Source organism: Nicotiana sylvestris, chromosome 6 (genome assembly GCF_000393655.2).
Source record: "Nicotiana sylvestris chromosome 6, ASM39365v2, whole genome shotgun sequence".
NCBI lineage: Eukaryota > Viridiplantae > Streptophyta > Magnoliopsida > Solanales > Solanaceae > Nicotiana > Nicotiana sylvestris.
In genome coordinates this window covers 199,917,208-199,940,264 of record NC_091062.1, presented here as the reverse complement: position 1 = coordinate 199,940,264, position 23,057 = coordinate 199,917,208, and the positions used below count along the sequence as shown (strand labels likewise).

Genomic DNA, 23,057 nt, shown 5'->3' with positions numbered 1-23,057 from the left:
GATACTCAATTCCAAATTCTAGATCTCTGTGAAAATCGATCCCGACCCAAAATCAGGTAAACGCTGCTCCGACCCTCTCTCGCTACATAATTAGTAGTGCGGAGTAGGCCTCAATCACACACACATAACCCAATACTTTATACAACCTTGTTCCAATAATCACAACACCTCAAACAATACCAAATCAACCAAAACACCTCGGATTCAAGCCTAAGTTTCTAAAATCTTCCGAATTCCGCTTTTGATCAAAAACCCAACCAAACCACATCCGAATTACCTGAAATTTTACACACACATCCCAAATGATATGACGGAGCTACTGCAACTCTTGGAATTCCATTCCAATCACACTCCTAAGCCATAAATCACCTCCCGAAGCTAACCGAACCATTGGAACTCGCATCCGAGTCCTCTAACACATAAGTCAACATCCAGTTGACTTTTCCAACTCAAACTTCCTTAAAAGAGACTAAGTGTCTCAAACCTTACCAAAATCATTTCGGACTCGATCCGACCAACCCGATACCATAAAACATGGATAACGAAGCATAAAGAAGCAGAAATAGGGGAAACAGAGCGGTAACTCATGAGACGACTGGCCGGGTCGTCACATCCTCCCCAACTTTAACAAACGTTCATCCGCGAACGAATCAAGAAACATACCTGAAGCCTCAAACAGGTGAGGATATCTTCTCTGCATCTCCCGCTCGGACTCCCAGGTAGCCTCCTCCATGGTCCGACCTCTCCACTGCACTTTCACTAAAGCTATATCCTTTGATCTCAACTTACGAACCTAACGACCCAAAATAGCTACTGGCTCCACATCATAAGTCAAATCATTATCCAACTGAACTGTGATGAAATCCAAAACATGAGACGGATCTCCAATATACTTCCGGAGCATAGAAATATGGAATACCGGATGCACACTCGACAAGCTGGGTGGAAAAGCAAGCTCATACGCCACCTCCCCAATCCTCCGAAGAACCTCAAAAGGCCCAATGAACCGCGGACTCAATTTCCCTTTCTTTCCAAATCTCATAACACCTTTCATGGGTGAAACCTTCAACAAAACCTTCTCGCCAACCATGTAGGACACATCTCGAACCTTCCTATCAGCATAACTCCTTTGCCTCAATTGCGCTGTACCAAGCCTCTCTGAATCACCTTCACCTTCTCCAAAGCATCCTGCACCAAGTATGTCCCCAATAGCCTAGCCTCACCAGGCTCGAACCAACCAACTGGATATCTACACCACCTCTCATACAAAGCCTCATATGGAGCCATCCGAATACTCGATTGGTAGCTGTTGTTATAAGCAAACTCTATAAGCGGTAGAAACTCATCCCATGATCCTCCAAAATCAATGACACAAGCACGCAATATGTCCTCCAATATCTGAATAGTGCGCTCGGACTGCCCGTCCATCTGAGGATGAAAAGTTGTGCTCAACTCCACCTGAGTACCCAACTCTCTCTGCACGACCCTCCAAAACTACGAAGTGAACTGAGTACCTCTATCTGAAATGATGGAAACTAGGACACCATGCAAGCGAACAATCTCTCGGATCTAGATCCCTGCCAACCGCTTTGAAGAATAGGTAGTACTCATAGGAATGAAGTGTGTGGACTTGGTCAGCCGATCCACAATCACCCAAATAGCATCGAACTTCTTCAAAGTCCGTGGAAGTCTAACAACAAAGTCCATAGTGATCCTCTCCCACTTCCACTCAGGAATATCCATCTGCTGTAGCAAACCACCTGATCTCTGATGCTCATATTTCACCTGCTGACAATTGGGACACCGAGCTACAAATCCCACAATATATTTCTTCATTCTTCTCCACTAATAGTGCTGCCTCAAATCCTGATACATCTTCGCAGCACCCGGATGAATGGAATACCGCGAGCTATGGGCCTCCTCCAGAATCAACTCCCGAAGCCCATACACATTGGGCACGCAAATCCGGCCCTACATCCTCAACACCCCATCATCACCGATGGTCACATATCTGGCATCATCATGCTGTACTTTGTCCCTAAGGACAAGAAAATGCGGACCATCATACTAGCGCTCTCTGATGCGCTCATATAAGGAAGACCGAGAAACCACACAAGCCAATACCCGACTGGCTCCAAAATATCCAACCTCACGAACCGATTGTCCAAGGCTTGAACATCAACTACAAGATGTCTCTACCCAACTGGAATATATGTCGAACTCCCCATACTCACTACCTTTCGGCTCAAAGCATCGGCCACCACATTAGCCTTTCCTGGATGGTACAATATAGTGATATCATAATCCTTAAGCAACTCCAACCATCTACGCTATCTCAAATTAAGATCCTTTTGCTTGAACAAATGCTGAAGAATGCGATGATCAGTGAACACCTCACAAGATACGCCATACAAGTAATGCCTCCAAATCTTCAACGCGTAAACTATGGCAGCCAACTCCAAATCATGAACAGGGTAGTCCTTCTCATGGGGCTTCAACTGACAAGAAGCATAAGCAATAACTGTGCCCTCCTACATCAACACACAACCAATCCCAACTCTTGAAGCATCACAATACACGGTATATGAACCTGAAGCTTCTGAAAGCTCTCCTCACACTCGTCCGACCATACAAATGAAGCACCTTTCTGAGTCAACTTGGTCAAGGGCGATGCGATAGATGAGAATCCCTGAACAAACCGGCGATAATAGCCTGCCAAACCAAGAAAGCTACGAATCTCTGTGGCTGAGGAAGGTTTGGCCAACTTTGAACTGCCTCTATCTTCTTCGGATCAACCTGAATACCCTCGTTGGACACCACGTGCCCCAAGAAAGCCATTACACTGAGCCAAAACTCACATTTGGAGAATTTTGCATAAAGTTTCTCCTCTCTCAATCTCTACAACACAACTCTCAAATGCTCTACGTGCTCCTCCTGACTACGTGAATATACCAGAGTATCATCAATGAAGACTATGACGAACGAGTCAAGATAAGGTCGGAATACAATGTTCATCAAATGGATGAACGCTGCTGGGGCATTGGTCAGCCCAAAAGACATCACAAAGAACTCATAATAACCATATCGGGTCTTGAAAGCTGTCTTGAAAATATCCAAGTCCCTGATCTTCAACTGGTGATAGATCAATCTTGGAGAACAATCTCGCTCCCTGAAGCTGGTCAAATAAATCATCAATGCAAGGCAAAGGATACTTGTTCTTAATTGTTACCTTGTTCAATTGCCTATAATCAATACACATCCTCATAGTGCCATCCTTCTTCTTCATAAACAGAACCGGCGCACCTCAAGGTGACACACTAGGTCGAATGAACCCTTTATCAAGGAGTTCCTAAAGCTGTTCTTTTAATTCCTTCAACCCCGCTGGTGTCATACGATACGGCGTAATAGAAATGGGTTGAGTGCCTGGCACCAGGTCAATACCAAAATCAATATCCCTGTCCGGTGGCATACCCAACAGGTCTACAGGAAACACATCAGGAAAATCCTTCACAACTGGGACAGAATCAATACTGGGAGTCTTAGCTCCGACATCGCTCACAAAAGCTAGATACGAAAGACAACCCTTCCCAACCATACGCTGGGCTTTCAAGAATGAGATCACTCTACTAGGAACATAATCAGTCACACCTCGCCACTCAATCCGTGGCACACCCGATATATCCAATGTGACTGTCTTAATATGACAGTCTAGAATAGCACGACATGGAGATAACCAATCCATGCCCAAAATGACATCGAAATCCACCATACATAATAATAAAAGATCCACATAGTCACCACATATGGCCGGTACACATGGTCTACAATAATAGTATCGCCCATCGGGGTAGATACATGAACAGGTGAAGCAAGAAACTCAAGGGGCGTACCCAAATAACGAGCAAAGTGTGATGACACATAAGAAAAGGTGGAACCAGGATCAAATAATATAGAGGCATCTCTATGGTAGACTGAAACAATACCGGTAATAACAGCGTCTGAAGCAATAGCATCGGGTCTGCCTGGGAGTGCATAGAAATGGGCCTGACCGCCACCTGATTGATCTCCCCCTCAGGGGCGACCCCTAGCTGACTGGCCTCCACTCCTAGCTGGCTGGGCGGATGGTGGTGAAGTAACTGGCGCTGAAGCCGATGACTAATTCACCCGCACGCCTCAAACTAGAACCAACATAGCACATAACCGTGCAATCGACTAATTAATAGTGGACTCCCCACTTGGCTCGAAGCCATAGATCAAAACACACTCAATAACTCATAACGCATATACTCTATTACTACCATAGTACCATAGTACCATAGTGAGATCAAACTCGATACTTCATAAGTTCGTGAAACACACACCATCTGGTACTTTAACTCTTATGCAAATCTCGCATTCACTCTCGTAGTAGTCAAGCCTACTCTCTTGAGCAACCCAAATTCAAATTATGAAACATATATTTCCCTGGTAACAGAGATCTTCAAATAAATGATACAAGGGATCACACAAACTTCAGAACAATCCGCAGGAGATAACCCTACCCGCTTTGCCTCGAACTAACATTTCTGTATACCTTCCACAGTCATAAACATTACGGAGTTGCTTAAACTTCCTAAGTCAGAACTCATACCGGAACATGAAATTTACTCCACTCCCTACTAGGAAACATGGAAAGATTCTTCACACACCCATAACTCGGAGTTATACCTCATATCAAGATGAAAATTGAGCACCTAATAGTCCTTCTATCCTCCAGCAGACCCTTCTCGTCTCTTCCAAATCGCATGAATACATTTCGCAGTCACATCACACTCATCACGTAACTATCCAGTCATCACCTCCCTTAATAGGGACACAATAGAACATATGGATCCAGAAACACATGCTCACAAAATCAACAGCTCAGTGCTCAAGCTATAGATAAAAATCCGGCCTCGAGTCCTCCAGACTAGCCCAACATCAACGCACGAAAATCACATATCTCCCATCGATCAGGGAATCACAAGCCATTGATGCATATCCGATACCGAGCGCTCATGCGCGCATACGAACGCGTGGAAGGAATTCCAAGAGTTACTTTTCAAGATGAAACAAGGACGCATGATAAGAATTCAAGAATATGGAGTTTTTCCTAAAGGTTATGCAGCCTCTCGAGGATAAATACAGACGTCTACGTACCGATCCGTGAGACTCTACTAAACCTGCTTATGACTCATGAGACCTATGTAACCTAGGCTCTAATACCAACTTGTCATGACCCTAACCCGGACCCGATCATGATGGCGCCTCTTATGAAGACAAGGCCAACCAACTATTCCCAATTCGCCATTAAACAGTTAATCAATAATAAAATATCCTAAAACATGATTAATAATACGAAGTGGCAGATAATATCAATAAAATGTGGAAGTATAACCCAACACAGCCCTAACTGGGGTGTCACAAGTCATGAGCGTCTATAGGCCATAATACAAGTCTGCTAAATCCATAAACTAGTACAAATGTTTGAAGGGAAATAGAAATGATAAAAGAGTAGAGACACGGGGCTGCGGACGTCAACAGCTACCTCGTAGTTTCCGAACGCTCGCCTGGAACTGGAGGGATCAGCACTCAGGAGCAGTACTAGCTACGCCTGAATCTGCACACAGAGGTGCAGGGAGTAAAGTGAGTACTCCAACTCAATGAGTAACAAATGTAAATAACGACTGAAAGTAAGAAAACACGTAAGACATAAGGCATTTTATAATGAAGTGGTAAAACCACTTAAAAGCAGTAAAACAGTGGAAAGTCAAGTAAAATCCTCTTTCAACAAATAAACAAGTAATTGACAAGTAATTAAGATAAAGCAACCAAATAGAAGTTCGCCCCTCGGACGCAGTATTACCACATCTGCCCCTCGGGCAACATCTCAGAACAATAACAGCCCATCGGGTTTAATCTCACATCACAATGGGTACCCGTGCTCACTGTGGGTGTGCAGACTCCTAGAGGGGCCCCTTACGACCCAAGCACAACAACAAGCCATCTCATGGCATCAAATCTAGGCCATCGGCCTCATATCAATCAAGACACCTCGTGGCGTATATATCTCAGGCCCTCGACCTCAAATCAGTATCAGTGTTTCCTCACAACTAGGACCTCAGCCTTACTCAGTCAAAACAATACTCACAAGCCCCTCGGGCAATAGTAAAACAGTGTTTCTCAGCCCAAACATCATTTAAAATATCATTTAAGTCTTAAAACTGAGTAAAACATGACTGAGTATGAAAACAGTGGAAAATAACACGATTGAGTTCAAGTATAAAGTCAAAACAGTGAGGAAATAGCAATGAAAAACCCCGAAGGGTTCAAATAGTTGGCATGAAGCCCAAATATGGCATTTAACCCAAATAATGATGATAACAAATAGTTTTCAGTCAAATATGCGGTAAAATCATCAATCAGGATGGACCAAGTCATAATCCCCAATTGTGCACGACCCCATGCTCATCATCAAGCATATTCCTCACCTCAATATAGCACTACGATGTGCAAATCCGGGGTTTCGAACCCTCAGAACATCATTTACAATCATTACTCACCTCGAACCAGCTAAATCTCTAGCTCGCGATGCCTTTGCCCCTCGAATCGGCCTCCACGCGTGTCGAATGTATCCAAAAATCAGAACGAGGACATCAAAACATGCTAAGGGAACAAAGCCCAAGCAAAAACAATCAATAAAGGGCACAAATCCCGAAATTACCAAAACCCGACCCCCGGGCCCACGTCTCAAAATTCAGAAATTTTTATACCAATAGATTCCTTATCCTCTCACGAGTCTATGCATATCAAGAATACCAAAATCGGAGTTCAAATGATCCCTCAAATCCTCAATTTAAGGCCTCTTAAACTCAACCCTTAATCCTCCTTTTTTAGCCCTTTAATTCCTTTAATTTCAGCCTTAATCCATGAAATACTACCATAGAAATGTGTTTTAGGTCCAAAATCCTCACCTTAACGAAGTTCCCTTGAAATCCCTCTTTCAAATAGTCCAAAAGCTCTCAAGCCGAAGTCAAAAATAGTGAAATAACCCAAAATTTTGCGAAGGACTCCTTTAATTCATCTGCCGAGTTGTTCCGCATCTGCGACACCTTTTGCCGCTTTTGCGATACCGCATATGCAGTCTATCCACCGCTTCTGCGAAAATCACTTAAAGGCCAATTCCGTATCTGCGGTCCACTCTCCGCATCTGCGACTACACAGGTGCGGTCCAACTACTGCATCTGCGGTTCCAGACTTTTCTCTCGAATCCGCTTTTGCGACCTCTCTCATCGCACTTGCGACGCCGCACCTGCGGTCCCAAACTGCAGGTGCGAAAACACCAGAAGCAGAAAAATCTCAACAACTGAATAACCTTTCAACTTCTCCGACGACCACCCGAAATCATCCCGAGGCCCACGGAATCTTAACCAAAAGCACACACATAACCCAATACTTTATACAACCCGATACCATAAAACATGGATAACGAAGCATAAAGAAACAGAAATGAGGGAAACGGAGTGGTAACTCATGAGACGACTGGCCGGGTCGTCACATATTTCAATCACCAAGAAGTAAGTATGAGCTTAGAAAAGTAATCATAAAACTCATGAATGTTACTTAATCAAATTCGTCTTTTCTAAGTCTCATGCTTTTCAAGTCAAATTAAGTTTAACCAACTTATTTACCAAAACTAGTTAAAACAACTAAAAATCCTAAAAATGCTCATTTCAAAATATTACGACCATGGCAAAGAACTGAACAAGAAATCCCTGGAAGTACATGAAATAAGTTGCCTTAAGAATAAGGCAAATCAATTTTTTTCAGTTTATCTATTTTAAAAAAAATTATAATTTTACTAGAAACACATTTTTTAGTTGTAAAATATATGTTTTTTTCTTCTTCTTTTTTTATATTTAACCGGAAAAAAAACTTAAAAGAAACACATATATAACTATCATATTCCTCTATCACCTAGCTTAAATAATGTCATGTCCTCGTGACAAATAAATTAAAAGTAAAAGGAGATAAAGGAGCTTCCCTAATTTTTTTTTCGATTCTGGCCTCATTTCCTTTTTCTTGGCTTCTCAAGGTTTCTCTCATATAACAAAGACAAGATTATGGCAAAGAAAATATTCTTTTTCATAATATTAGAAAACTTTCATTATTGAAATCATGGGAGAGCTTCTTTATCATGGCAAAATATATTAATACATACTACATACGCATATATATATATATATATATATATATATATATATATATATATATATACTGAAAGGAAATATTATATGTTACTACTAATAATTACTTAAATGATTAAAGAGAGGGGAAGAAAATAGTTCTGAGTTTAATGTCACCAGCTCGACTTATTTTAAAAGGCAAAAGGATTGTTGAAGCCTGTTTGTCAAAGAATCTGCTGATATAAGGCTTCAAACGATGACTGTTTACTTTGAATTTGTCTCCCCCATCTGCATGTTGTACTTCAATGGCACCATAGGGGGTCACTCATGTTACTGTATATGGTCCTGTCCAGCGTGACTTAAACTTTCCTGGAAATAATCTCAATCGGCTATTGTACAACAGAACATGATCTCCAACTTTAAAATCTTTCTGGCGGATGAGCTTGTCATGCCATTTTTTTGTCTTTTCCTCGTACAATTTAGCATTTTCATATGCTGTAAACCTGAACTCTTCCAACTCATCAAGCTGCAATAGATGATTTTTACCTGCATCTGGCAAGTTTAGATTCAACAATTTTATATCCCAATATGCTTTATGTTCTAATTCCACAGGTAAATAACAAGCTTTTTCAAAAACTAGTCTATAAGGAGATGTGTCTATGAGAGTTTTGAAAGCAGATATGTATGCCCATAAAGCATCATCTAACTTTAAAGACCAATCTTTTCGAGAAGAACCAACAGTTTTTTCTAAAATTCTTTTTAATTCTCTATTGGATACTTCAACTTGCCCGCTTGTTTGAGCATGAAATGGAGTTCCTGTTTTATGAGTTACTCCATATTTGTCACGATCCGAATTTCCCATCCTCGGGAGTCGTGATGACGCCTACTCGGAGAAGCAAGGCAAGCCACGAAATATAGAAATTCTAACTCTTTCATTTTAATCCTTTTATCAATTTGAATTAACAAGTAATCAACAATTTAAAGATTAACGATAACAGAATAAGCGGAAGACTTAAACAGCTATAAATGATCAAAATCAGTACTACAATGCCAATATACTCCTCTACCCGGAATCTGGTGTTACAATATTCACAGACTGTCTATGAGTACTACATACAAATGTCTGAAAAAGAAAATACAGTCTGTCTCGGAAACAAGTGAAAACAGAACATAAATTGGATAGAAGAGAACGTCGGGCCCGCGGACGCCTGCAGGACTACCTCGGGATCTCTAGATGGACTGAAGGTTGGCTCCCCAAGTGCTACTATCCCAATGCTGCTCCGGTATCTACACAGAGTGCAGAGTGTAGCATCAACACAACCGACCCCATGTGCTGGTAAGGGCTTGGCCTAACCCCGGCGAGGTAGTGACGAGGCTAGGACCAGACTCTAGATAAACCTGTGCAGTTCAAATATATACAGCGGGAAAGAAAATATAGAAATAAACAAGTAAATATGGGAGGGGGAAACATGCGTTGGGGAATAGCAGGTAAAACAGAATATCAAGAGGATTATAAAGGAATCAAAATCCAACCATTAACAAGAATAAGGAATGCAAAGGCAGATTTCACTTTATTTTCACATCTTGTTGCAGGCGTGCAACCCGATCCCATTTCCTGTATCTCGTGGCAGGCGTGTCACCCGCTCACATTTCATGTATCTTGTGATAGGTGTACCACCCGCTCCCATTTCATTATATCTTGTGGTAGGCGTACCACCCGCTCCCATTTCATGTATCTTGTGGTAGGCGTACCACCCACTCCCATTTCATTATATCTTGTGGTAGGCGTACCACCCGCTCCCATTTTATTATATCTTGTGGTAGGCATACCACCCGCTCCCATTTACAAGCCAACAATAATCGCAAGGAATCCTGGCAAGAGAACAATAATATCAAACAAACATCCCAGCAAGGGAACAATGATATCTCAACACTATCCTGGCAAGGGAACAATAATATCTCAACAATATCTCGGCAAGGAAATAATAATATCTCAACAATATCCCGGCAAGGGAACAATAATATCAGAAAAACATCCCGACAAGGGAACAATGATGATAATAACATGTGAGGCACAATAAACCACAACGGAGTCATAATAATTAATAATACAAGACCCACAGGCATGTTTGACATCGACGTATAGATACTCGTCACCATGCCTATACGTCGTACTCCACAATTAACACGTAGCAAATAGACACGACTCCTAATCCCTCAAGCTAAGGTTAGACCAAACACTTACCTCAAACTTCCACGGCCACTCAAGCCTCAAACACCGTTTTTCCTTTTGAATTCGGCTCCAAATAAATTGTATCTAGACATAATCGACTTAATAACATCAATAAATGCTAAACAATCCAATTCCAATGCTTAATTATAGCTTTCTAATCATTCTTCCCAAAATGTCAAAATTTAACCCCGGGCCCGCTTGGTCAAAATACGAGGTTCGGACCCAAACCCGATCACCCATTCACACACGAGCCCGAATATATAATTAGTTCCAAAATTCGACCCCAAAACGAGGTCCAAATCACAAATAATCAAAAAGCCCTAACTCTACCCAAATCCCTAATTTTCTACCCTTAAGAACATGATTTAAACCTAGAAATCTAATGGGTGTTAATGAAAATTGAAGAAAATGAGTCTAAGATTACATACCTATGAATTGGTGGTGGAATCCCCTTTCAAGAATTGCCCAATTTGGAGTTTAGATGCAGAAGTTATGAGTTTTAGAAGAAATCCCATAATGGCTATTGTTTCTGGACTTTTAAAATAACTAGGCAAAACTGGTCATCGCGTTCGTGAAAAGCCCATCGCGTTCACGATGAGTTAGGTCTGACAGACCTTCGCGTTCGCGGAGCTTTGGCTCCTCAAGTCTACATGTTCGAGGGCTAGTGGCCGCATTCGCGATGCACAAAATGGTGACTCCTCCCCGGGCTTTTAACCTTACGCGTTCGCGAGTGCATGGACGCGTTCGCGAAGGGTATCCCCCCTGCGTTCGCATCTCAAGATTCGCGTTCACGAAGAAGAAATCTAGCATCTGGGAGATTTGCCTTACGCGTTCGCGAGAGGGACCACATGAACACGAAGAGTAAAATCCCTGGACACACGCGAGCCCTCGGGGTTCAAAACCAAACATACGTACTAACCCAATAACATCATACGAACTTATCCATGCAATCAATAACAACGAATTAAACCTCAAAATCGATAAAATATTTCAAAACTTCTTAAAGCATCAAACTTTGCATTTACGGTCCGAATCACGTCAAACGGATTCCGTTTCTTACCAAACTTCACAGAGTTATCTTAAATCACATATAAGACCTGTACCGGGTGCCAGAACCTAAATACGGTCCCGATACTAGCATGTTCTAATCAAAATTCATTTCAAATTCCTTTAAACAATTTTAGAAAATAATTTCCTTTAAAAATTCATTTCTCGGGCTTGAGACCTCGGAATTCGATTCCGGGCATATGCCCAAGTCCCATATTTTCCTGCGGACCCTCCGGGACCGTCAAATTACAGGTTCGGATCCGTTTACCCAAAACATTGACCGAAGTCAAATTAACTCATTTTATAGTCAAAATTTATCATTTTTCACAGATTTTCACATATAAGCTTTTCGGCTACGCGCCCGGACTGCGCACACAAATTAAGGTGATGCTAAAAATGGGTTTTAAGGCCTCAAAACATAGAATTTCATTTTAAAACAAGTGATGACCTTTTGGGTCGTTACAATATTTTAACAACAAATTAGCAAATTGTCTATTTATAAAATGAGTTCCTTGATCACTTATTATAACTCGTGGAGTTCCAAATCTAGAAAAAATATTTTTTTTGAGAAAAGCACAAACAATATGAGCATCATTTTTTCTAGTACCAACTGCTTCTACCCATTTTGAAACGTAGTCAACAACTATCAAAATATATTCATAGCCATTTGAAGGAGGAAAAGGACACATAAAATTAATGCCCCAAGCATCAAATATTTCACACACAAAAATAGAGTTAAGAGGCATTTCATCCCTTTTTGAAATGTTACCGATTCTTTGGCATTTATCGCAAGTGGAGACATAATTCCTTGCATCTTTGAATAGAGTAGGCCAGAAAAATCCAACTTCAAGTACTTTAGTTGTTGTCTTTCTTCCTCCATAGTGTCCTCCTACAGCCTCATCATGGTAGTGACTTAAGATGTTGTTTATTTCTGTCTCCGGCACACATCTCCTAATTATGTCATCTGCACAAAATTTAAACAAGTAAGGATCTTCCCAGTAATAATGTCTTGCTTCTTTTTTAAGTTTTTTCTTTTGTTCATAAGAAAAATCTTTTGGAATCCATCCTCCAGCCAAATAGTTGGCAATATCAGCAAACCAAGGTGGTTAAGTTATAACGGTTGTGACTAAAAATATATGTTCATCGGGAAATCCCTCTTTGATATCTTCTATCTCGGTAGGAGGATTTTCCAAACGAGACAAATGATCAACTACCTGATTCTCATAACCTTTTCGATCTTTTATTATAAGATCGAATTCTTGCAAAAGGAGTATCCATCTTAGCAATTTGGATCAAGAATCCTTCTTTGCTAAGAGGTACTTTAAAGCTGCATGATCAGTATAAATTGTAACCTTTATTCCTATCAAATAGGAATGAAATTTGTCAAATGCAAATACTGCTGCAAGTAGTTCCTTCTCAGTTGTAGCATAATTCTTTTGAGCTGCATTGAGGGTTCTACTGGCATAGTAAATATGCCTGAAAATCTTGTCTCTCTTTTGCCCCAATATCGCTCCAACTGCTATATCACTTGCATCACACATTATCTCAAATGGTTCACTCCAATCAGGAGAAACAAGAATTGGAGCATTAGTCAAATGTTCCTTGAGAATCTTAAATGCTTTTTTGCAATCATCTGAAAATTCAAACTTCACATCTTTTATCAGTAGGTTAGTCAAAGGTTTTGAGATTTTGAAAAATCTTTTACAAACCTTCTATAAAAACATGCATGCCCTAAGAAACCTCTAATGCCTTTAATAGTGGTAGGAGAGGATAATCCTGCTATAAGATCAATTTTAGACTTATTAACTTCTATCCCTTTAGCAGAAATTTTATGTCCTAAAACAATTTCCTCTGTTACCATGAAATGACATTTTTCCCAATTAAGAACTAAATTTGTCTCTTCACATCTTTTAAGCACCAAAGTTGTCGTAGAGACAATCTTCAAATATCTTACCAAAAAGTGTGTAATCATCCATAAATATTTCATGAAACTTTTCAGTCATATTTGAGAAAATTGCCGGCATGCAACGCTGAAATGTAGCAGGAGCATTGCATAGTCCAAATGGCATTCTTCGGTAAGCATACGTACCTTGGGGGCATGTGAATGTGGTTTTCTCTTGATATTCTGGAGCAATTGGTATCTGATTATACCCATAATATCCATCAAGAAAATAGAAGAAACCATGGCCTGCAACTCTTTTAAGCATTTGATCAATAAAGGGCAAAGGAAAATGATATTTCCTTGTGGTATCATTTAAGTCATCTGTAATCAATACAGACTCTCCATCCTGTGACTGTTCTAGTAGGAATGAGTTCATTATTTTCATTTTTTATTACTATCATACCTCCTTATTTGGTACTACTTGTACGGGACTTACCCAAGGACTGTTAGATATTGGATAAATGATACCTGCTGCTAGAAGTTTCACCACTTCTTTCTTGACGACTTCCTGCATTGTCGGGTTTAGTCTCCTTTGGGGTTGGAATATTGGCTTATAATCATTCTCCATAAGAATCTTGTGCATACAAATAGCTGGACTGATTCCTTTAATGTCAGCTATAGTCCACCCTAAGGCTCTTTTGTGTTTTCTCAGGACTCCAATCAGTTTACTTTCCTGTTCTATAGTCAAAGAAGATGAAATGATTACTGGAAATAATTCAGGTTCAAGAAACACATATTTTAAATGAGAAGGAAGTTCTTTGAGTTCAATTTTTAATTGTACTCCTTCTTGTGAGACTTTCTTATTTTCTGACTCTTTTTCTACTATTTCAGCTTGTTCTCTAATTACGGGGTTATCATCACTTATGGTACTTGACCTAGCCAAACATCTCTCCAATGAATCAGTAATTAACTGATTATCTTTGTATTCCTCTACAAGGCCATCTAGTAAGTCAATTTGAAAACAAGATGATGATGACTCATCCCCAGGAAATTTCATTATTTTATGCATGTCAAAAATCACTCTTTCCTCATCAACTCGCAATATTAATTGTCCTTGATGAACATCAATAATTGCTCTTCCTGTTGCGGGAAATGGTCTACCTAAAATTAATGGTACCTCAGTATTTTCTACTATTTCAAGCACTATAAAGTCTACTAGAAATACAAATTTGTCAACTCTGACAAGGATATTTTCAATAATTCATTTTGGTCTCTTAGTACTTTGATAAGCTAATTGAAGAGAGACACCAGTATCTTTCATTTCACCAAGTTCTAATTTTCTAAAAATTGAAAAAAACATTAGATTTATTGAAGCACCTGAATCACATAACGTCTTTTCAAAGTGAGTACCTCCCACGGTACAAGGAATTGTAAAACTTCTTGGATCACCAAGTTTCTGCGGGAGCTTATTTTGAAGTATAGCACTACATTTTTCTGTAAGCTTAACTACTGAAACTTCTTCCAATTTTTTTTTACTTGACAGAATTTCTTTAAGAAATTTAGCATATGAAGGCATTTATGTCAAAGCATCTGTGAAAGGTATGTTAATGTAAAGTTGCTTCAAAATATCTAGAAACTTTAAAAATTATTTGTCAAGCTTTTCTCTTTTCATCTTTTAGGGAAAAGGGAGAGGTACAGAGTGAGGATTTGTTATCAATTTATTTTCTTGTACATTTTTTCCTTTATTGTTTTGTTCTTTTGGAAACTTAGATTCTATTTTATTCTCGCCTTCATTTACCTTTTCCACTTTTTGTGGTTTTCCTTCTCTATCTGCATATGGATTATCAAGAGATTTACCTGATCGTAGAGAGATAGCTTTGAGGTATTCTTTTGGGTTTTTCTTAGTGTTTCTTGGTAGAGCACCTTGAATTTGTCCAGACATGAGGGTCGCTAATTGGCTTACCTGAATTTTCAAATTCTTGATAGCTGAATGTTGACTTTCAACCTTCTCATCAGTAGCCTTAATGAATTTGTACACCATGTCTTCAAGGCTTTGTTGATGAGCTCTTTGAGGCTGATGTTGATATTGTTGAAAATTTTGTTGCCCTCTATTTTGATTTTGAAAACCAGGTGGTCCCTGTACCTGCTGCTTTTGATTAAAAAATCTTTGAGGATTTTTAGCACCATTAGGATTACTACATTGAAAGCCTGGATGTTTTTGTGTCATGGGACTACCGAATGAGTAATTATTTCTATAACCAATCACATTTACATGTTCCTCATTTTGTGTTAAAGCTTGACATTCATGATTTGGATGATTACCTTGACAAACATCACAATTCTCAAGTTGGGATAATGTGTGAGCACCTACCTGAAAAGCCTCAACTTTTTGTGTTAAGGTAGCAATTTGTTGTGTCAATGAATTCAAAGTTTCAACTTGATTTACTCCTGTCATTTTCTTGATAATCATTCTGTCTGAGGGCCATGGAACAGCATTTTCCGAAATCTCATTAAGCAATTGCATTGCTTCTACAGTAGTTTTTCCCATTATTGATCCTCTTGATACTGTATCAATTACATTTCTAGCAGAGGGTTTAAGACCGTGATAGAAAATATATAAAATGTCAGGGTCTTGGATACCATGATATGGGCATTTTTTTAACATTGCTACTAATCTTTCCCATGCCTGGTATACAGATTCAGAATCTGTCTACATAAAATTATTGATTTCTTGCTTCATTTTAAATGTTTTTGCAGGTGAAAAATATTTATTAAGAATTTTTTAGGTCATTTGGTCCCATGTTGTAATGGAGCCTATTGTAGACTTCGCAACCATGTTTTGGCTTCACCTTTTAATGAAAAAGAAAAAAGCTGCAACCTAATAGCATCTGTTGTGACTCTATTATACCTACAAGTTTCAACTAATTCAAGAAAATCAATTAAATGGGTGTGAGGATCTTCACTCACATCACCAATAAACTGACATGACTGTTGAATGGTTTGAATCAAGCCTGTGCGAATTTCAAAGTTGTTTGCTGCAATTGGTGGTCTCCTCACACTTGATTCTCCTTCAAAATGATCTGGCCTTGCATAATCTCTAAGTATTATGTCACGTCGTGGAGCTACCTCATCAAACTGTTCTTCTACTTGATGTGGTGGGAGTTGGTTGTTGTTAAGTTATTCGTTCTCCATTTCTTCACAATCTATACTTTGAGGAGATGATGTTTGTCCTTTCCTGCTCAATCGAAGAGATTTTTCAATTTTTGGGTCATAATTTGCCAACTCTTTTGTTGAAGAGCGGGTCATAAACTACCTGAAATCCTTATAACAAAGATTTTTTTTTTTGTTGAAAGAAAATCAAACTTAGTTCCTAAAATAGTAGTGGTGACACCAAAAAAAAGTTTATAAAAATTAAAATAGTAGTAGTACTTAATATAACTAGTGATACTAATTAAAAACAGAACATAAAGTATTTTTTTTATAATGAAAAGACTACCTAATCCTAGAAATAATAGTATGATATTGTAGAGTAAAATATAAATTAAAACGATGAAGAAAGAAAATGATACGAAAACAGTAAGTAGTATTATTATTAATAAGAGAAAACTAAGAAAAAAAACGTTACTGGTATTAATAGGTACAGTAGAAACAAAAAAAAAGATAATAATAATAACTATTATTATTATTATTATAGTAAGTGCTCAAATTAGTAACAAAATAATTAATCTGAAATAGATATTGCCAATCCGCGGCAACGGCGCCAAAAATTTGACGAGTGTCTGGCGAGTGTATAAATTAAACTCATACTCTGTCAAATTATAGTATAGAAAGATATCTAACCCATAGAGATTGATTTATCTATTTTACAGACGTTTCTTATGTTAATTACTATTTGAGAAAATCAGAAAGAGTTGAGTTGTAAATTAACTAACTAAAAATACATGAATAGAGCAGTAGAAAATATTTTATTTTTCACAAATATAATAAAAGGTGTTGGGATCTTGACTTCACTTAATATTTCTATTATATAGTAGAATTATTATTTTTCAATTTTTATTTCTCAAAAATGTATAAATGCCTCTCACGATTGCAAATATATATTATTACTTAAGTTGAATAATTAATTGCACTCCTCTCGGTTATACAAATTAATCTTCAAAATAGTAATACTAAAGAACCAAAAATATATGATTGAACTAAAATATGCTCTTGATAGTAAGTCCCTTTCGGTTACCCTACTTGTTATAACTAATTATTATACCATTCGCCTCTCTCGATTACAAATAAGTGTAAAATTAATTATAACATAAAAGAGATAGATGTTACTGAATAAATATTAACATTTATCAATACTACATTTAACTATATTATTTCTTCCGCCTCTCTCGATTACAGAATTAATAAACAGTTAATATGTCGTACACGATAGATAGATGTTAATAAATTAAATAACATCTAACTGTAAAAGCAGATAAAAGTTAAATAAATTCTAGCTCAAGCATGTGAATTTAAGGAATAATATCTACTATTATATAAAAATATTAAGATCTGTGTTTCTCCCAACACAAGAAAAGTTACTCCATACTGGAACTAGTACTAACAATGGAAATATTCTGGTCCATTAAATAAGAAAATAGAAAGAAATATTCAAGAAGAATAATTCCCCCTATTTAATTAAAAGCAAGAACTAGAGTAATTTCCTACACTGAAATTTATTTAGAAACAACAACTAAACCGCTATTGTGATTTAAAAGAAAAGATAACTCGATACTGGTGAAAGAAATAAAGTAGAGAAGCTTATTAAGAATTTGGATTTAGACTTCTAGCTCTAAGCTTTCTCTCTATTGCCCTCCAATCCTCTGATCGGGCAACATCTCTTTATATAAGAAAGTTTCATGATGACATCTCGATTTAGTGCTAGATTTCCATGGCAAATCTAGATTTTGCATTTGCAGATATGAGAATTCGTCATTCTAAGTTTAGATTTCGTCGATTTCATCATGGCAAATCTAGATTTTGCATTTGCAGATATGAGAATTTGAATTCTCGATTTGGTACTAGATTTCAATGGAAAATCTTGATTTTGAAATTGCAAAGATGAGAATTCTACAATTCTAAGTTTAGATGTCATCATGGAAAATCGAGACTTGGTGCATTGTCACGACAATAATGAATCATAGCCCGATCTTACACTTCTTTTGTAACGACCCGACCGGTTGTTTTGAGCTTTGCACTTTGATCGCCAGACTTCGGGCAGGACTAGCCCCGTGTGATGTATTATGACTTGTGTAAATCGTTGGTTTGGGTTTTCAGGGAAATCGGAACGAATTTGGAAGAACAATTCTCAATTTGTAGCTTGAAATTTAAAAGGTTTGACCAAGATTTGACTTGTTTGTATATGATCTCGGATCAGAAATTTTATGATTTGGTTAGCTCCGCTGGGTGATTTGGGACTTAGGAGCGTGATCAGGATGCATTTTGGAAGTCCGTGGAAGGTTTAGGCTTGAATTGGCAAAATTGAGATTTCGGCGTTTTCCGGTTGATAGGCGAGATTTTGATATAGAGGTCGGAATGAAATTCTGAGAGCTGCATTAGCTTTGTTGTGTTATTTGGGATGTGTGTGTAAGGTTTCAGGTCATTCAGACGTGATTTGGTTGGGTTTTTTATCAAAAGCGTATTTCGGAAAATTTTAGAACTTAGGCATGAATCCGAGGTGTTTTGGTTGATTTGCTATTGTTTGAAGTGTTTTGATGATTGGAACAAGTTTGAATAAGGTATTAGGATATGTTTGTGCTTTTCGTTGAGGTCCCGGGGGCCTCGGGGTGATTTCAGGTGCTTAACGGAGAAGTTAGATGTTGGTTACAGCTTCAGATTTGCTGCTTCTGGTATTTTCGCATCTGCGGTTTGGGGACCGCAGATGCAACGCAGTAGATGCGGGTGATTTATCGCAGAAGCAAAAAAGGGTTAGATGGGCAGAGATTGCAGAAGCAGTATGGTGCCCGCACTTGCGATGTCGTAGATGCGGGAGATTAGTCGCAGAAGCGGCTTTGGTCCCTTAAGTGATTCTGCATAAGTGGAGGTTTAGACCGCAAATGCGGTACCGCAGAAGTGGATCTTTGACCGTAGATGCGGAAAGGGCTGGATAGAGCATATATGTTATTTGATTCGCGAGTTTGGGTTATTCCACCATTTTTGGCTTCGACCTTGGAGCTTTTGAGGCGATTCTGAAGAGAGAATCAAGAGACTTCGTTAAGGTAAGGAATTTCGGACCTAAAACACATTTCTATAGTGGTATTTCATGAATTTAGACTAAAATTAAAGGAATTTAAGGGCTAAAAATGGAGGATTAGGGCTTGAGTTTAAGAGGCCTTAGATTGAGGATTTAAGGGGTCATTTGAACTCCGATTTTGGTATTCTTGATATGCATAGACGCGTGGGAGATAAGGAATCTAATAATCTAAAAAGTTCTGAGTTTCGAGAAGTGGGCCCGGGGCTCGGGTTTTGCTAATTTTGGGATTTTTGGTATTTTTTGATTGTTTTCGCTTGGGCTTTGTTCCCTTGGCATATTGTGACGTATTCGTTCTGATTTTGGATAGATTCGACACGCGTGGAGGCTGATTTGAGGGGCAAAAGGCATCGCGAGCTAGAGATTTAGCCGGTTCGAGGTGAGTAATGATTGTAAATGATGCTCTGAGGGTTTGAAACCCCGGATTGCACATCGTAGTGCTATATTGAGGTGAGACACACGCTTGATGGCGAGCGTGGGGTCGTGCACTATTGGGGATTGTGACTTGGTCCATCCTGATTGATGATTTTTTACCGCGTATTTGACTGAAACTTATTTGTTATCTTCATGATTTGGGTTGATTGTCATATTTGGGCTTCGTGCCAACTATTTGAACCCTTTGGGGATTTTAATTACTATTTTCTCACTGTTTTGACTTATTACTTGAACTCAGTCATGTTATTTTCCACTTTGTTACTACTCAGCCATGTTTACTCAGTTTTAAGATTTAAATGATATTTTAAATGATGTTTTGGGCTGAGAAACACTGTTTTACTACTGCCCCAGTGGCTTGTGATGATTTTTGACTGAGTAAGGCCGAGGGCCTGTGTTGTGAGGATACTTTTGGGTCGAGCTGCACGCCGCTGCGGTGATACACTGATTTGATTATGAGGCCGAGGGCCTGAGATATGTACGCCACGAGGTGGCTTGTTGATATTGATATGAGGCCGAGAGCCTGTTTATGATGCCACGATGTGGCTTGATATTGCGCTTGGGCCGTAAGGGGCCCCTCCTGGAGTCTGTACACCCCCAATGAGCGCCGGTACCCATTGTAATGTGAGATATAGCCCGAAGGGCTGATATTGTACCATGTGATAGCCCGAGGGGCTGGTATTGTTCTATGTGATTGCCCGAGGGGCTGGTACCGTTCTATGTGATTGCCCGAGGGGCTGTTATTGTTATGAGATATTGCCCGAGGGGCGGAGTTGTTGACATTGTGCCCGAGGGGCGAACCTTTATGTGTTTACCTTTCATATTTACTTGTCACTTTACCTGTTAAACTATTGTATTTGTGCCCGAGGGGTGGATTTTCTGTGGTTATATGCACAAACAGTTTTGCATTCATTTGCGTAATTGTTGAAAAAGTCATTTTCAAAGAAGTTTAAATTGAGCTAAGATATCTTAAGAGATTTTTACAGCCTCACTATTTTCCTTACTGGTTTTGGACTGCTTCTATACAACATCTTGATATGCTTTATGTGATTTCTTGCCTTTAGTCTTTATTTACATTTGTTACTCACTGAGTTGGAGTACTCACTTTACTCCCTGCACCTTGCGTGTAGATTCAGGTATTTATACCCCCGGTAGCGGGTTTTGGCTGGTCGGAAGCAGAGTTATCGGAGTTTAGCAAGGTAGCTGCCAACGTTCGTTGCACTGCTTCTCTCTCTCTTCATTCATTAGTCTGTATTTGTACACTTCAGACTTCCAGTTGTATTTATATCCTAGTAGATGCTCGTGACTTGTGACACCCCGGTTTGGGCTATGTCGGGTTGCATTTCCGCTACTTATTATTATAAAATCATGTTTAGACTGCTTTTATATTGTTTAACTGTCTTAAAAAGGTGAATTGGGTTTAGTTGGCTGGCCTTGTATTCACGAGAGGCGCCATCACAATCGGGTCGGGGTTTGGGTCGTGACAAGTTAGTATTAGAGTCTAGGTTACATAGGTCTCACGAGTCATGAGCAGGTTTAGTAGAGTCTCACGGATCGGTACGGAGACGTATGTATTTATCCTCGAGAGGCTGCAGAACCTTTAGAAAAACTTCACATTCTTGAATTCTTATCGTGCGTCCTTGATTCAGTTTGAAATGTAACTCTTGAAATTCCTTCCACGTGTTCGTATGCGCGCATGAGCGCTCAGTATCAAATGTGCATTGATGACTTGTGGTTCCCTGATTGAGGGGCGAGAGGTGATCTCTGTGAGTTGATATTGGGCCAGTCTAGAGGACTTGAGGCCGGATCTTTGCCTATGGCTTGAGCACCGAGGTGCTGATTGTGTGAGCAAGTGTTTTTGAACTTATATGTTCGGTAGTGTCCCTGTTTGTGGAGGTGATGGTTGGGTAGCTATGTGATGAGTATGTTAGTACTGCGAGATGTACCCATATGATTTGGAAGCGACGAGAAGGGTCTGCTAGAGGATAAAAGAACTATTAGGTGCTTGAATTCCACCTTGATTCGAGGTATAGCCCCAAGTTATGGGCGTGTGAAGGATCTTTTTCATGTTTCCCAGTTGAGAGTGAAGTAAATTTCATGTTGTAGTATGAGTTAAGACTCAGGAAGACTAAGTGACTGCGTATAGTTTATGACGATGGAAGGTATACAGAAATGTTAATTGGGGGCAAAGTAGGTGGGTTATCTCCTGCGAAGTGTTCTGGGATTGTGTGATCCATATGTGACTATTAGAAGATCTCATGTACAAGTGAAATATAAGTGTTGAAATTTGAATTTTGGGTTGCTTAAGAGAGTGGGCTTAACTGTTGCGAGAGTGAATGCTAGATTTGCAGAAGAGTTAAAATTCTTAATGATCTGTGTTTTTACAAGCTTATAAAGGATTTAAGTTTAACCTCACTATGGTATTATGTCATCAATAGAGTATAAGCATTATGCGTTATTGAGTGTATTTTGATCTATGGCTTCGAGCCAAGTGAGGGAGTATGCTATTGAGTAGTTGATTGCACGGCTAGGTGCTATGTCGGTTCTAGTTTGAGGCATTCGGGTGAATCAGTTATGGCCCGCGGAGATTGAGATCGAGGATGGCTCGAGTAAAGGGAAATTTTGACATAGGTTATATTATGCTTCATAGGGTATGGGAATCCCGGAATGTCTGTAGTCGTTGTTAGTAAAGGATGATCGGTGCATAGAGCAGGAAGTGGCTTGGTTGTATTGGGATGAGGTTGCATTCTGCAGTTTCTGAAGTTCTAATGAGGCACAGGTTGTTCGGTTCTTTTGATCGGGTTAATTGTGGTTTGAGTAGAGTGGATGACTTACCAGAATGGTTCCAATGTGTTCAAGATTCTACATATAACAATGGGGTATTTTAAAGTTGTATATGTGGCTAGAGACTGAGTTTTCATTGGAAGATGTCAAGACTTGCGGTATTTTCTATACTAATTATGGAATTCTATG

The 23,057-nt window shown here is 39.2% G+C and overlaps 1 protein-coding gene across 1 annotated transcript; it reads right to left on the bottom strand.

The window, feature by feature from the left end:
• Positions 1–12,776: 12,776 nt before the first annotated feature.
• Positions 12,777–15,914, bottom strand: LOC138871924 (uncharacterized). Its single transcript, XM_070149848.1, has 7 exons — positions 15,330–15,914; positions 15,165–15,196; positions 14,648–14,706; positions 13,863–14,527; positions 13,439–13,625; positions 13,225–13,335; positions 12,777–13,117 (listed from the first exon to the last, which is right to left on the bottom strand). Exons 1-7 carry the CDS (start codon positions 15,912–15,914, stop codon positions 12,777–12,779), a joined length of 1,980 nt encoding a protein of 659 aa, XP_070005949.1.
• Positions 15,915–23,057: the final 7,143 nt, after the last annotated feature.

Coding starts and splice junctions, on each gene's coding strand:
- LOC138871924 (XM_070149848.1), bottom strand. CDS start 15,914: ATGGGAAAAACTACTGTAGAAGCAATGCAATTGCTTAATGAGATTTCG. Junction 15,197..15,329: donor TCAAGAATTTGAAAATTCAG/GTAAGCCAATTA, acceptor ATCCATATGCAG/ATAGAGAAGGAAAACCACAA. Junction 13,626..13,862: donor CAATATCTAACAGTCCTTGG/GTAAGTCCCGTA, acceptor GGGTATAATCAG/ATACCAATTGCTCCAGAATA.